A 17,117-nucleotide genomic window follows, 5' to 3' on the forward strand; every position below is an offset into this window, starting at 1 on the left:
GCCAGGGCTTGAGCACAAAATATCAAGGCTGACATTCCAGTGCAGTAATGAGGGTGTGCTGCAGTGTCAGAGATGCTGTCTTTTGGATGAGATGTTAAATTGAGGCCCCACCTTCCTGCTCGAGGGGATGTAAAAAGACCTTAAAGCACTATTTCAAAGAAGAGCAGGGAAATTATCTCTGATGTCCTAACCAACATTTATCTCTCAATCAACAAAAAGAAACATCTGGACATTTTCACATTACTGTTTGTGGGAGCTTTCTGTGTGAAAATTGGCTGCCATGTTTCCTGTACTGCAACAGTGGCTACACTTCAAAAGTAATTAATTGGCTCCTCAAGTCATCCTGTGATGATGAAAAGCGATATATAAATGCAAGTCTTTCTTTCTGTTCTTACTTTAGATAACTCTGACCTGGAACTAGCTCCAGATTAAAGGGCTAAAGCCTTCTATCATTCTGTTTCACCTCAGGGCAAGTAGGTGAAATGACTGGCATGTCACCTTGGGATTGTTCCGAACCTCAATTGTCCTCACGCACACTCTACAAATGAGTGGCTGAGGGATGACTGAGGCCTATTAACCCTTGGGATCAAGGACGGTTTATGGAGCGTATTAACATCAACTTTCATTTATTATAACGTATATTAACGTAGAAAAATCTCTCTTCATAGGAGCATCGTCAATTTAAAATTTGACATTGGAAAAAGGAAGAAGATATTGGGACAGGTGACCAAAACCTTGCTCAAAGAAATAAATTTTAAAAGGAGCATCTTAAAGGAGCAGAGTCAGAAACGTTTAAGGAAGCCATTTGAGAGCTTAGAACCCAGGCAGCTGAAGGCACAGCCACCAATGAAATAAATGGAGTGATTAAAATCAGGATGCCAGAATTGGAGGAACACAGAGATCACAGAGGGTTGTGGGACTTGAGGTGGTTACAAACATAGGGAGGGACATGGAGGGATTTGAAAAAGAGGATGAAGATGTTTAAAAGTGAGCTGTTTAAAAGAGGGAGAAGCCCTACAATAACATATCAAATATAAGTGGAATGCAAAATGATAATTGTCCACAAGAACATCAACACAAAAGGTCAAGGTGGTGATGGAAAGAGGCTACATTTGCTAATGAGATGTAAATGTCGTCATTCTGGTCTATACGGCTGGTGAGAAAAATGGGGAATAAGTCACTTTTAAGGCATCCTAGCAGCTCTCTCAGAGTGGAGAACCTGTAGCATGTTCACCTGTAGTTAGAGGGAGGAAATGAAATAAACAAAGCCGTTCACCAGCTTTAGTCACTGACTCTAATGTAACCATCAACAAAAAAGGTAAAACATTTGCATTGTTCAGAACATTTCAAAGGCCACCACAATGTATGGGAATATGATAACCACTGTTTTCTAGGCAAATGTGATGACCATTTGACTCCCTAACAATATCACACAAAGTGATATTGTTCTCATTGCGGCTAGTTCTATCAACTACCAACAGATTTACATTCACTTTGTAGCATTCTGTGTTAAGATGATCGGAACTGGAGGAGGAAAGTCAACGCTTCAAGCCTGTTCCACTACTCAACAAGTTCATAATTGATTTTTTAAAAATTTATTCACGGGATGTGAGCTTCACTGACTGGGCCAGTATTTATTGCCCATCCCTAATTGCCCTTGAGAAGGTGGTGGTGAGCTGCCTTCTTGAACCACTGCAGTCCATGTGGTGTAGATACACCCATAGTGTTGTTAGGGAGGGAGTTCCAGGGTTTTGACCCAGTGACAGTGAAAGAACGGCGATATATTTCCAAGTCAGGATGGTGAGTGACTTGGAAGGGAACTTCCAGGTGGTGGTATTCCCATCTATCTGCTGCCCTTGTTATTTTAGATGGTAGTGGTCGTGGGTTTGGAAGGTACTGTCTAAGGAGCCTGTTGAATTCCTGCAGTGCATCTTGTAGATGGTACACACTGCTGCCGCTGTGCATCGGTAGTGGAGGGAGTGAATGTTTGTGGGTGTGGTGCCAATCAAGCAGGCTGCTTTGTCCTGGACAGTGTCAAGCTCCTTGAGTGTTGTTGCAGCTGCACTCATCCAGGCAAGTGGGGAGTGTTCCATCACACTCCTGACTTGTGCCTTGTGGATGGTGGACAGGCTTTGGGGAGTCAGGAGCTGAGTTACTCACTGCAGGATTCCTAGCCTCTGACCTGCTCTTGTAGCCACGGTATTTATATGGCTAGTCCAGCTCAGTTTCTGGTCAATGGTAACCCCCAGGGTGTTAATAGTGGGGTATTCAGTGATGGTACTGCCATTGAATGTCAACGGGCGATGGTTGGATTCTCTCTTGTTGAAGATGGTCATTGCCTGGCACTTGTGTGGCATGAATGTTACTTGCCACTTGTTTGCCCAAGCCTGGGTATTGTCCAGGTCTTGCTGAATTTGGACATGGATTGCTTCAGTATCTGAGGAATCATGAATGGTGTTTAACATTGTGCTTAACATCAGCAAACATCCCCACTTCTGATCTTATGATGGAAGGAAGGTCATTGATGAAACAGATGAAGACAATTGGGCTGAGGACACTACCCTGAGGAACTCCTGCAGCGATGTCCTAGAGCTGAGATGCTTGACCTCCAACAACCACAACCATCTTCCTTTGTGCTAGGTATGACTCCAACTAGTGGAGAGTTTTCCCTTTGATTCCCATTGGCTCCAGTATTGCTGGGGCTCCTTGATGCCACACTCGGTCAAATACAGCCTTGATATCAAGGGCAGTCACTCTCACCTCACCAGGAGTTCAGCTCTTTGTCCATGTTTGGACCAAGGCTGTAATGAGGTCAGGAGCTGAGTGGTCCTTGTGGAATCCAAACTGGGCGTCAGTGAGCAGGTTATTGCTAAGCAAGTATCGCTTGATAGCACTGTTGATAACCCCTTCTATTATTTACTGATGATCGAGAGTAGACTGATGGGACAGTAATTGACCGGGTTGGATTTGTCCTGCTTTTTGTGTACAGGATATTGTACTGGGCAATTTTCCACATAGCTGAGTAGATGCCAGTGTTGTAGCTGTACTGGAACAACTTGGCTAGGGGTGCGGAAAGTTCTGCAGCACAAGTCTTCAGTACTATTGCCAGGATATTGTCAGGGCCCATAGCCTTTGCAGTATCCAGTGCCTTCAGCCATTTCTTGATATCACATGGAGTGAATCGAATTGGCTGAAGACTAGCATCTGTGATGCTAAGGACCTCTGGAGGAGGCCAAGATGGATCATCTACTCGGCACTTCTGAAGATTGTAGCAAATGCTTCAGCCTTATCTTTCGCACTGATGTGCTGGGGTCCCCCATCATTGAGGATGGGGATATTTGTGGAGCCTCCTCCTCCAGTGAGGTGTTTAATTGTCCACCACCATTCACGACTGGATGTGGCAGGACTGCAGAACTTAGATTTGATCCGTTGGTTGTGGGATTGCTTAGCTCAATGTATCACTTGCTGCTTATGCTGCTTGGCATGCAAGTAGTCCTGTGTTGTAGCTTCACCAGGTTGACACCTCATTTTTAGGTATGCCTGGTGTTGCTCCTGGCATGCCCTCCTGCACTCTTCATTGAACCAGGGTTGATCCCCTGGCTTGATGGTAATGCTAGAATGAGGGCTATGCCAGATCATGAGATTACAGATTGTGTTCAAGTACAATTCCACTACTGCTGATGGCCCACAGCGCCTCATGGATGCCCAGTCTTGAGATGCTAGGTCTGTTTGAAATCTATCCCATTTAGCATGGTGGTAGTGCCTCACAACACGATAGAGGGTATCCTCAATGTGAAGGCGGGACCTCGTCCCCATAACAACTGTGCAGTGGTTAGTTCTACTGATACCGTCATGGACAGATGCATCTGCGGCAGGCAGGTTGGTGAGGATGAGGTCAAGTATGTTTTTCCCTCTTGTTGGTTCCCTCACCACCTGCTACAGATCCAGTCTAGGAGCTACGTCCTTTAGGACTCATCCTGCTCGGTCAGTAGTGGTGCTACCAAGCCACTCTTGGTAATGGACACTGAAGTCCCCCACCCAGAGTACATTCTGCGCCCTTGCCACCCTCAGTGCTTCCAAGTGGTGTTCAACATGGAGGAGCACTGATTCATCAGCTGAAAGAGGGCAGTATGTGGTAACCAGCAGGAGGTTTATTGGCCCATGTTTGACCTGATGCCATGAGACTTCATAGGGTCTGGAGTCAATGTTGAGGACTCCTAGGGCAACTCTCCCCTGACTGTATACCACTGTGCCCCCATCTCTGCTGGGTCTGTTCTGCTGTGGAACAGGACATACCCAGGAATGGTGAAGGTGGTGCCTGGGACATGATCTGTCAGATACGATTCCGTGAGACAGCTCTCCTGATTTTGGCACTAGCCCTCAGATGTTAGTAAGGACGACTTTGCAGGGTCGACAGGGCTGAGTTTGCCGTTGTCGTTTCCAGTGCCTAGGTGGTCGACAGGGCTGAGTTTGCCGTTGTTGTTTCCAGTGCCTAGGTGGTCCATCCAGTTTCATTCCTTTTTTGAGACTTTTGTAGTGGTTTTGATACAACTGAGAGGCTCGCTGGGCCATTTCAGAGGGCAGTTAAGAGTCAACCACATCGCTATGGGTCTGGAGTCACATGTAGGTAAGGAGTCACAGACCAGATAAGGATGGCAGATTTCCTTCCCTACAGGACAAGAGTTAACCAGATGGGTTTTTACAACAATGGTTTCATGGTCATCATTAGACTTTTAATTCTAGATTTTTATTGCATTCAAATTCCACCAACTACCATGGTGGGATTCGAACCTGGGTCCCCAGAGCATTACCCTGGGTCTCTGGATTACCACTATATGTTTGGAAGTCAGGAAGAAAATTTATGTAATTTTAGCGCAGGATAACAGTTTAACCTAGGCACCGAAAATAATACCATGACACACCATCGCCTCCCCTCCTTATCATTCCCCCCACCCCTCATCCTCCCCCGTACAGGTAGAGGAAATAATCAAAAAGGTTAATGGCATTCTGGCTATTATATCTAGAGGATTCAAATACAAGAGGGTAAAAGTCATGCTTCAGCAGTGCAAAGCCCTGGTTAGGCCACATCTGGAGTTACTGGAGCAGTTCTGGGCGCCACACCTTAGGAAGGATACACCGGCTTTGGAGCGAGTACAGTGTAGATTTACTGGAATGATACCTGAAATCCAAGGGTTAAATTAAGAGCAGATTCCACAAACTAGAGTTGTATTCCCTGGAATTTATATGGCCAAGGGGTGATTTGATCAAAGTTTTCTAGGTATTGGGGAACAGATAGGGTCAAGAGCTACTCATGTTCCAATAATCTGTGTTTTGTTTTGGTAGCATGTGATGTTGGTTGAGGAATAAATATTGGCCAGATAACCAGGGAGAACTCCTTTGTTCTTTGAACAGTGCCATAGGATAATTTGCAACCACCTTGGAGGGAAGACGGAACATCAGTTTAATGTCTCATCTAAGGTTGACACTTCCAACAGTGCAGCACTCCCTCGGTACTACACTGGGAGTGTCAGCCTGGATTTTTGTGTTCAAACCGCTGGAGTGAGATTTTAATCCACAACCTTCTGGCTCCTAAATGAGAGTGCGCCCCACAGAGCCACAGCTGACTATTAAACTGTTATCCTGCACTAAAATTGCAGCAATTTTCTTCCTGAATTCCAAAGGTAATCAAGTTTAAAAACCATATTTGAAAATATTAATCCCATCTGTATCCTAAAAAAAATTTTCATAATCCCAGCAAATCTGGAACTGAAACTTTCCAATATAGTATGAAAAAAATCAATGTCTATATTCTTATAAATATTCAAGCTTTTTATAAAAAATATCCCCTTCGTACACATTCACCTAATGTCATTCGTGTCAGTGTTCACTTTCCAGAACAATTCAATAGTCTCTCTTTTCACACCAGTGGCATTATTTTTCATTTTATATATTTCTCCATTTATGTTGAGAAATTTGTTCTACTTCTATATGTATTCTTGTTCCTTGCATGCAATTGTGTCTTTATCACATTATGTGGCAATTATCTAAAAGACATTTTGCAGGTTAAACAAAGCTGACCCCTATTTAAGTGAGTTCTCAATAAGCCAATATTTTTGATGTAGAGACAACTCTTCTAAGTAAGTGCAATTGAATGTGGGGTTAGCGGTATCCGATTCTGATGACCAAAAACAGTGGAATTTTAAAATTTCAGAAAAGTAGTTCTGATGTACAACAGTCAGACAGAGTGAATTGTACCCTGATTGGCCCCACTTCCACAGGAGTAAGTGCCCAATCAGCCCTTCAACAGCCTCGAGCTCCCACTCTGAGCAATCACAGCTGTAAACCGGTGCCTTGCTGACCCCATTCACTTTGTCAAGCACAAGTTTGCAGAGTCCAACAGACCTGGTGCCCAGCAGAGACTGGATGGAATCTAATCAGCTGCTCGGAGACGGCTTTGGAGGTGCAAGGGGGTGTGGTGTGGGTAGAGTGGATTTTAAAATATTTTGTGTCAGGGCGGCTGTCCAACACGTTCCCACCTCCAAGTGAGCTTGCCAGAGGCTGATGACACCAGCAGCAGCTATGCATTCAGCAAGGGCGGGTGGCTAATTAGGAGCAATTATGTACCCACTTACTGGAAAATTGGTAACGCTGTGGGATCTTAACAGCGACGGATGAGCTTCCCACGGAGGCTAAATCCAGGCAGGTGGCTGGAAGCAGCCTCCCGGAAAGGGGGGGGGATCAGCGAGGCCTCCTTTAATTCCCCCTACTCCTGCCCCTGGAGCCACAGGTGCCAGAGAGCCACAACTGCAGGCCATCCCCCCCTCCACAATGATGGCCGACAGCTGAGGCCACAGTTTACTTCAACCTTTTTCTATTAAAGCCTTCAGAAGGCTCCACCATCCTGAGGGGTCTCCGCGATCTCCCACCTACTGTGGCAGTGCCCAAGTCTCTCAGCAGGACTGCCAGCTGCCTACAGCCTCGAGCGCTCCCATTGGTCCTCCCACCTGCCCAACCCGCCTGTCATTAACTGGCCAGGGCTCCTGGAATTGGCCTGTTAATTGGCTGCCTCCAGGAAGTTTGCACAGGTGGGCGGACTTCTTAAACCAGCAAAGTTGGGGCTTAGGAATTTAAACACTAAGGCAGCAAGGTTCTGCTCATTGCCTCAGGACATGCAAAGCGAACATTAAATCGCCTCAGCAATCAGCACCATCAATATTTTCAATTAATCCATTGTTGCTCATTCTTATCAGCTTCTCCTTCCTGAAAACATTGAGGTGTCAGCTGTGGCTCAGTTCATAGCACCCTCGCCTTTGAATCAGAGGGTTGTGGGTTCGTGTCCCACTCCCGGAAACCAAGAACTGTGATTGTACTCGAAAGAGTTGCAATCTGTGACTGTTGATAACTCGAAAGAGTTTCCTGAAAATATCACAGAGGGTTAACAGGTGTAATGTGGTGATCTGGTGAACATGGATTCCAAAAAGTGTCTGATAAAGTGTCACATAATAGACTTGTCAGCAAAGTTGAAGCTATGGGATAAAAAGGACAGTGACAGCATGGATACAAAGTTGGTTGGGTGGAGAATAGTTGGTTTCCGGTCTGGAGAAAGGTGCACAGTAGCGCTCCCCAGGGATTCTTACCACTGCTTTTCTTGATATAAATTAATGGCTTAAACTTGGGTGTTTAAGGCACAATTTCAAAATTTGCAGATGACGCAAAACTTAGAAGTATTGTGAACTGAGTACGTACGAACATACGAATTAGAAGCAAGAGTAAGATAGCGAAAGACTTCAAGAGGGCATAGGCAGGCTGGCGGAAAAGACAAGGCTTGTGAAAGATGAAATTTCATGCAGATAAATGTGAAGTGGTGCAGTGTGAAGAACGAGGAGAAGCAATACAAAGTAAAGGGCAGAATTCTAAAGGGAGTGCAGTAGCAGAGTGACCTGGGGGTAAATGTGCACAAATCATTAAAGGTGGCAGGATAGGTTGAGAAAGTGGTTAAAAAGACATATGGGACCCTGGGCTTTATAAATAGAGGCATATAATACAAAAACATGGAAGTTATGTTAAAACTGCATAAAGCACTGTTTGGCCTCAACTGGTATATTGTGTCCAATTCTGGGTGCCACACTAAGAAGGATGTGAAGGCTTTAGAGACAGTGCATAGAGGATTCATGAGAATGGTTCCAGGGATGAGGAACTTCAGGTATGTGAATAGATTGGAGAAGCTGGGGCTGCTTTCCTTGGGGAACGAGGTTGAGAGGAGATACGATAAAGGCATTCAAAATCATGAGGGGAACAGAGTAGATAGAGAGAAATTGTTCCCATTGGCGGAAGAGTCAAGAGCCAAAGAACATCAGTTTAAAGATGATTGGAAAAAGAACCAGAGGTGACATGAGGAAAACTTTTTTTTTTTTAAAACACAACTAGTGGTTAGGATTATTGCCCAAGGTTGTGGTGGAGACAGATTCAATCGTGACTTTCAAAAAAGAGAAAAAAAATTGAAGGATTATAGGAAAGGGACTAGCTGAGTTGCTCTTGTGGAGAGCCAGCATGAGCACGATGGGCCAAATGGCCTGTTTCTATGTTGTCACCTATTATTCTATTTTTGCCCTTGTTGATTTATTACTGGTGTTTTACATTGAACCTGACAGTCATCAGTCACAAACTAAAGCTACTTAACCTTCTGCTTCTGGTCGCTATCAAATGTAGGAGAGGTATCGTCACTCTAGTCTCCACACACCCTCTAGTTACCACACCCATTTCTTTTCAACTGATTCAACACAAACCGACCACAAGGAATTGCAAACTCTCATCTTCCAGTTTCAGGTTCATTATTATATTTCTTATCGCTTGTTCCTAGTATTTTTCTTGCTTTCTTGTATAAGAGAAATAGGGAAACCTTAAGCTCCACACCCTGAACATACAGGGTCCATTTTGAAAGCCAGGCCTCAATAGTAGCAGGACAGCAAGTTGCAGCTGGAGATTGAGTGCCTGAGGCAGAGCAGAGGATCATATACAAAGACTTGCATTTATATAGTGCCTTTCACAGCCTCAGGAGGTCCCAGAGTTGTTTAAAACCAATGAGGTACTTCCTGAAGTGTAGTCACTGCTGTAGCAAGCATAGCAGCCACCTTGTGCATAGATAGGTCCCACAGACAGCAATGTGATGATTGTCGAGGGATCAATATTGGCCCCAGGACACTGGTCAGAACTCCCCTGCTCATCTTTGAAATAGTGCCATGGGATATTTCACAACCACCTGAGAGGGTAGACAAGGGTCTCAGTTTAATGTCTCATTTGAACTATGGCATCTCCAACACTGCAACACTCCCTCAGCACCGCGCTGCAAATGTCAGCCTGAATTATGTGCTCAAGTGTCTGGAGCAGAAGCTAAACCCATGACTTCCTGACTTGGAAAGTGAGAGTGCTATGCACTGAGCCACGGCTGACTGTGTAGGGTGGTTGGAGGAGTAGGAGGGTGTGAGGGGGAGAGTCCACTCTGTGGGGAGTAAGAGGGAGCTAGAACATCAGCAGCCCAGCTTGGACTTTTGGACCCTTGAGGGGTATTCCTGCCCCACAAATAATAAAGAAAAATTTTAGCTTATCTTTGGAACTGCCTTTGGCCAGGCTGCCAGCTGATACTGTTCAGAGTGGGCACGGTGCCCCATGACTCAGGTTCAGAGTCACAAGTGTCAGCTGTCTCTCAGTAGGTAGCTTTGTTGCCTTGGAGCTCGAAGATTATCCCCACTCCAGAGGCATGATCCCAAAATTAAGGCCAACACTCCAGAGCAGTAGTGAGGGAGTGCTGCACTGTCAGAGGGGCCATCTTTCAGATGAGACATTAAACCAAGGCCCCATCTGCCCTCTGAAGGTGGGCACATTTATTTAAATGTCACTAAGTGCAGGAAGAACTCCAGGCAAAAACGTTATGTTTATCTGATCGTATTTTCATGCTCTAACGTCAGGCTGACATTTCATTATTGCTATTAATGCTGGGAAAGTTCACCACTCTAATAATTTTCAACAAAAAATATAAAAGGGGTCACCCCCCCCCACCACCCCCCCCCCCCCACCACCACCAATAACAGCCAGTCCAATCTGATGCGGGGAAGGGAAACAGAGAAATAGGAATCCAGAAAAGAGAGTGGGTGGGAGGAAGGAACGAGGAGAGCATTGAGAAGAGAGAATGAGAGACAAGGAGGAAATCTGTCAGCAATATCTGTCAGCCAAGGCATAGAATATAAGAGCAGGGAGGTTATGCTGGAATTGTATAAAACGCTGGTTAGGCCACAGCTAGAGTATTGCGTGCAGTCCTGGAATCCGCATTATAGGAAGGATGTGATTGCACCAGAGAGAGTGCAGAGGAGATTTACCAGGATGTTGCCTAGGCTGGGGTGTTTTAGTTATGAGGAGAGATTGGATAGACTGGGGTTATTTTCTCTGGAGCAGAGGAGATTGAGGGATGACATGATTGAGGTGTATAAAATTATGAGGGACATAGATAGGGTAGACAGGAAGGAACTTTTCCCCTTGGGTGGAGGGATCAATAACCAGGGGGCATAATTTAAGGTAAGGGGCAGGAGGTTTAGAGGGGATGTGAGGAAGAATTTTTTCACCCAGAGGGTGGTGGGAATCTGGAACTCACTGCCTGAAAGGGTGGGAGAGGCAGAAACCCTCATAACATTTAAGAAGTATTTGGATGTGCACTTGCAATGCCATGGCATACAAGGCTAGGGGCCTAGTGCTGAAAAATGGGATTAAAATAGTTAGGTACTTGTTTGACTGGCACAGACCCGATGGACCAAAGGGCCTTTTTCTGCGCTGTAGACCTCTGACTAATACACAGCCATTCCTACTGCCTGAGGTGACTGACGTGTTTTCAGTTTGTGGTGATTCATTCCTTTGGCGTATAACTGGAGACCAAAAATCCCTCCCAACACCACTATTTTTGACATTGTAAAGCCCATGGAAACACACAAGTATTTCTTCATATCCCTGGGCTTTTAATATAGTGATATTAATTTATATTAATAGTCTTATATTTACATGCACTTACTGTCAACTTGAACCATTTTAAATTCCAATGTCCACACTTAGTGGTAACTGAATGTAAGCTTGTCACGCTGTAATTACACCTTCCCGAGGTGGTGCGCTGCCACCACTGGCAGGAGGTTGTAATTGCAGCGTGATATTTACATAGGCAGTTTCCATTGTAAATGTCCATGTTAGAATTTATAACGGGAATTTTAAAAGGAGAGAATCTATTACTTTAAAACAGAGACTGAATTACAACCGTGTGCCCTGATCCAATTATACTCAAACCCTGAAATTTCACTCCTTGAAGATAACACTTGGTTCTGACCCACCCCACCCCCCCCCCTCTTCCTAGGATATCAACTAAATGATTAATTAGCTAAATAGATTTTTCAAAAGTCCATAGCGGATGAGGCCGAAGTCTAGACGCGTACTGTACCAGGTACTGTAACCACAATGTTTGCATAACATGGTTATCATCGGGGAACGGCAAAGGCTTATTGCACTGAGCGCTTTCGACATATGTGAATGTAGTGGCAGGCAAAAAGAAAACTCTTTAAAAAACTCGATCTAAAATAATCCCCTTACTGCAGGCCCATATCAAGGGTCCAGCGGGTCCCAGGTTAAAACCTTGCTCTGAATTTGGCCAATGTCATTGCCTGGATATCCCCCAGCCCGCCCTCCTCACAGGGAACACAATTCTCTCTCTCTCTTTACCGTTCACCCGATCAAAGCAATGCGAGAAATCAGTGCGGTCCCAGTTACTGGTACATGAGTTGTAATCTCAGATGGGCATGAATTCTCTTACTCTGCGGAAGTGGTCCCGTTCAGAGCCGATCCCTCGGGACTCGGGTGCAGCTGTATTGGTCCCGGCTTCTTCTTGGGCATGGCTGGCCGGAGGGCGAAGGGGCTGGATTCTCTCCCTCTCTCTCTCTCTCACACACTCACACGTGTGTGTCTTTTTTCACGGCTCCGGGAGCTGGGTCTTTGCCTCAAAGGCGCCGATGTGTCCCTGTTCCTAGTTTACCAATTCAGTTCCGCCTTCTCTCCCCCCTCCACCACCTCCTTTGGCGAGGCACGGCCGGGGCTTGACCGCTGCGATCTCCCGAGGACCCTCCGAGCTGGGCTCCCTCCCCCGTCCCCGGCAGGATCCCACACGCTGAGGTCCGATCGATGCCGGGCGGCTGCTCACAATGTAACAAAGCTGCAGCCGCGCGGTGACTTTGTATCAAACTCTGCCCAGTGATACTTCACCAGCAGCCGCTGCGGGTTTTCTCTCCCCTCCCCTCCTAAAATCGTCGATCCCAGCCCGGATTTGCGGAAATGCGTCACTGATATCTTGGCGAGAGAGAGAGAGAGAGAAATGGCAAGCTATTTAAAACTCAGCCGCGCACACTGTCCGCCCCTCAGGAGGGTCCAAATGCTTGAGTGTTTTTCAGACAGGACAGTCCTGAAGCACCCTTTCCACCTACCGAGCACCACAACAACAACAACAACAACAGTGCAGGAGGAATAAAGGGTCTGTTCCTAAAGGAAATATTACAGATCCGGAACTATACAGACTATTACAAATATTGTAACACGGGGTGTATAAACAGTTTTATCTGGGGGAAAGTGTTTATGACCTAGTGCCACTGCCCTGCCTTTTCCCCGTACCCCTGCACATTGTTTCTCTTCAAATAATCATCTAATGCCCTCTTGAATGCCTGGATTGAACCTGCCTCCACCACACTTCCAGGCAGTGCAGTGCATTCCAGACCCGAACCACTTGTTATGTAAAAAAGTTTTTTCTCACATCACATTTGCTTCTTTTGCAAATCACCTTAAATGTGTGCCCTCTCGTTCTTGAGCCTTTTATGAGCAGGAACAGTTTCTCTCTATCTGCTCTGTCCAGCCCCCTCATGATTTTGAACATCTCTATCAAATCTCCCCTTAGCCACCTTCTCTCCAAGGAGAACAGTCCCAACCTCGATTATTTATCTTCCTAACTGAAGTTTCTCATCCCTGGAACCATTCTTATAAATCTCTTCTGCACTCTCTCCAACGTGTTCACATTCTTCCTATAATGTGGCACCTAGAACTGTACACAATAGTGCAGTGGAGGCACTGCAGTATCTCAGCCAACAGAAGGCATGTCCTTGCAGTGTAACAAGTTTACATAGGCATTCCCTGTTATAAATATGGACATAAGAATTTATAACAGTTTACATAAGCATTAGAACAGACTACCTTTCACAACATCAGGATGTCATAAAGCGCTTTGCAATCAGTTGTACTTTTTAAAGTGTTCTATTAAAGGTGGCTGATAAATGCCTGAATATTGTGTTCCTAAGTGAAATTCCACTTCACCTGAAAACTACACATGGCCTTCACTCCATGTGCGCCATGAGAATCAATATTAAAAATGAAATATCTGCATACACTTTCTAACTATTAATCTTACTTCCTGTTTTCAGGTTTTTTTGGTCACACTATCAAGTTTCCCCATTGTAAATTCTCATGTCCACATTTCCCACTTAATTCTCCTCTGACCCTGTCATGGTGTAATTGTAACTCTGGCCATTAGGTGGCTCTGTAGGTCACATTTTTTAAATGTTTCTCAACCCAGTCGCCATATTAGTTTTCTGTACATATAAGTTTTAAACTTTAGTTTCATTCTCTATATTATTTTCAATTAGTAATATTACTTTACTTTCATGTATTTACTTGTTTTCTGTCTCTTGCCTCAATTCTCCTGGCATGCATTACCAGCCATTAGGCCTTTGCTGCCCTGTGGCCACATTTCCATTTCTGAAGTACTCCATATCCCCAACGCTCAGCAATTTCTGTTCCCTCTTGGCCCTTACCTTCCATGGAGCTCCCTCTATTCTCAGCCACTCCCAAGCCTCCTGACACAGCCCCTCCAAACCCCATTCAAACACACTGTTAGCACTCCCTGTTAGCTAGCAACCATAATAGGCCTGGGTGTACAATTTCCTGTCAGAAACATGATGAGATAACATTCTCATTTGCAAGGCCGGCATTTATTAACCATCCCCAATTTTCCTGAGGCAGAGGTGGTGGTGGTGGGCTGCCTTCTTGAACCACTACAGTATATGAGTTTGATAGGAATGAGTGGCTTGCTAATCACATGTGGGACTGGAGTCAGAATGGCAAGTTCCTTCCCTAAAGGACATTACTAAACCAGTTGGGTTTTTAGGCAATTTCATGGTCACTTTTACAGGTATTAGTTTTTGTTTCTATTTTTAATTTCTATTAATCATACTTTTCATCTAAATGCTCCCCAAACACAACATTAGGTTTCATATGTACACTGATGACACCCAACTCTACCAGCGCTTCCCTTGGCTCTTCCGTGTTGCTAATTTGTCAGACTGCTTGTCCAACATCCAGTGCTGGATGAGCAGAAATTTCTTCCAAATAAAATTGGGAAGACTGAAGTCATGATCTTCAATCCCAGCCACAAACTTCGTTTTTGTTTATAAACTATAGTTCGGGATAAAATCAACAGTCACTTAGACAAGGAATTAAGGAAAGCCAGCATGGATTAATTAAGGGAAAATCATGTTTTTTGAGGAGGTAACAAAGAAGGTTGATAAGGGAAACACTGTTGCTATGTATATGGATTTTCAAGAGGCATTTTATACAGTGCCACACAACAGACTTGTGAGCAAAATTCTAGTTCATGGAATAAAAGGGAAAGTAGGCACTTGGATAAGAAATTGGCTAAGTGACAGGAAACAGAGAGTTGTGATAAATGGCTGTTTTTTAAGTTAGAGGAACGTTTGTAGTGGAGTTCCACAGGGGTCAGTGTTGGGTTCTTTGCTCTTCCTGATATATATTAATGATCTAGACTGTGGTCTGCAGGGCATGATTTCAAATGATTTGGAAATGTTGTCACTGTGATGAGGATAGTCTTGAAGCTCAAAAGGACATAGACATGTTGGTGGTTTGGGCAGACAAGTGGCAGATGAAGTTCAATGCAGAGAAGTGTGAGGTGATCCATTTTGGCAGAGAGAATATGGTGAGACAATATAAAAAAAAAGGAGAGACTGTAAAGGAGGTGCAGGAACAAAAGGACCTCAGTATATATGTACATAGGTCATTAAAGATGGCAGGGCATGTTGAGAGAGATGTTAATAAAACACTTAGTATCTTAGGCTTTATTAATAGGGGCATTGAATACAAGAGTAAGAAGGTCATGTTGAACTTGTAAAAAACACTAATTAGGCCTCATCTGGAATACTCGTCCAGTTTTGGGCGCCATACTTGAGGAAGAATGTGAAGGCATCAGAGAGAGTACAGAGGAGATTCACCAGAATTATTCCAGGGATAAAGAATTGTTGTTATGAGGATAGATTGGAACTATTTTCCTTGAAGAAAAGAAGGCTGAGAGGAGACTTGATAGAGATATTCAAGATCTTGATGAGTATGAACAGGGTAAATAGTGAGAAACTGTTCCCACTCAAGAGAACGTCAAGAACTAGAGGGCACAGATTCAAAATAATTGGCAAAAGGAGTAAATGTGATGTGAGGAAAAAAATTTTCACCCAGAGGGAGGTTGGAGTCTGGAACAAACTTCCTGAGAGGGTGGTGGAGGCAGGTTCGATCAAGGTATTCGAAAGGCAATTGGATTGCTACCTGAAAAGAAATAATGTGCAAGGTTGCAGGGACAAGGCAGGTGAGTGGGACTAGTTGGAATGCTCCTACAGAGAGCCGGTGCAGACTCGATAGGCTGAACGGCCTCCTTCCCCACTGTAAAGATTCTGTGATTTTATTTGTTCATGGGATGTGGGTGTCATTGGCTAGGCTAGCATTTATTCGCCACTGCTAATTACCCTTGAGAAGGTGGTGATGAACTGCCTTCTTGAACTGCTGCAGTCCATGTGGTGCTGGTACACACTCAGTGCTGTTAGGGAGGGAGTTCCAGGATTTTGACCCAGTGCTCCAGTTCCCTAGCACTCCAGTGGGGGAAGGACAATAGATAACATTGCAAAGGAGAGAAGGCACTGAGGAACTGCCAAACCTGGAGCCAACTTAGATAGTCAACAAAGGACTTGATGCAACAAATCACTTACCAAACATAGAATGTGAAGGCATCAGCCATTAATGTTTTCTAAAGTTTTCAATTCATTTTCATTATTAGTGAAATAAAATATCAGAACTCAAGCCATAACACCCTCCTTGCTGCCTCCCATCTCAGTCCTAACCCATTCTCTGTTTGTTTCATGACTCAATGCGTTAGAGCACCATATCCCACATCCACCGAATTGAAAATGGCCAACCGGCAGGGTAATGGGGCTGCAATTCTGCTTGAATTAACTCCATAAATTTTTTTCAAGCGTTAGCAATATCAGGAATAAGTGAGTAATTACAAGACAGTAATCTTATTGAGAAGTGTGTTATTTTGGTTCATGATATGATCTAAAACATCAACGGAAGATTAAATCATTCTCATGTAACAAGTTATGCTGACCTTGTGTAGATTACTAGTGAGGCCACATTTAGAATATTGTGGACACTGAAGATTGGAGAATGTCCAGGGAACAACGACAAAGGTAATCCTAGATCTTAGGGTCTGGCATTAATAGGAGAGACTCACAGAACAGAATTTGTTTCCACTGGATGAATGCAAACAGAGGACAGGACATATCCAAATCTTTAAATTCTGCGAGGAATGGATGATGTAGATGCAAGCAGATTATTTAGATTGTGAATTGGAGAAAACAGCTTTTCACATTTCACATGAAAGTGAAGATTCATTTTTTTATCCCAACAGAATTGTGCAAAGTTGGAACATGCCCATGAAAAATTAGTTTACTTGTTATTCGATTGGATCAGAATTTCATACTGTAAGGATAAATACAAACTGAGAAAATGAAATGCTGTACAGGGAATAATAAACCCTGTACTGCTGTGACTCAGAGGATAAGAATATAAGAAATAGGAGCAGTAATACGCCATTCAGCCCTTTGAGTCTGCTCTGTCATTCAATAAGATCATGACTACATATTCCAACACAATCCCCATATCCCTTCATTCCCTTAGCATCCAGAAATCTATCAATCTCCATTAAATGGTGA

At 44.3% G+C, this 17,117-nt stretch overlaps 1 protein-coding gene across 2 annotated transcripts in view; it reads right to left on the reverse strand.

Moving 5' to 3' along the window:
* map2k1 (mitogen-activated protein kinase kinase 1) overlaps positions 1-12,331 on the reverse strand; it is a 348,516-nt gene extending 336,185 nt beyond the window's left edge. For both annotated transcript variants that reach the window (XR_013573469.1, XM_078530143.1), the window contains exon 1: positions 11,843-12,331. Coding sequence is in view for 1 of the 2 variants with exons in the window: in XM_078530143.1 (XP_078386269.1) it covers positions 11,843-11,922 (80 nt within the window). In the remaining variant the exon portion in view is untranslated. The remainder of the gene's footprint in view (positions 1-11,842) is intronic.
* Positions 12,332-17,117: the final 4,786 nt, after the last annotated feature.

The sequence above is a fragment of the Cetorhinus maximus genome, chromosome 26 (genome assembly GCF_964194155.1).
Source record: "Cetorhinus maximus chromosome 26, sCetMax3.hap1.1, whole genome shotgun sequence".
Taxonomy (NCBI): Eukaryota; Metazoa; Chordata; class Chondrichthyes; order Lamniformes; family Cetorhinidae; genus Cetorhinus; species Cetorhinus maximus.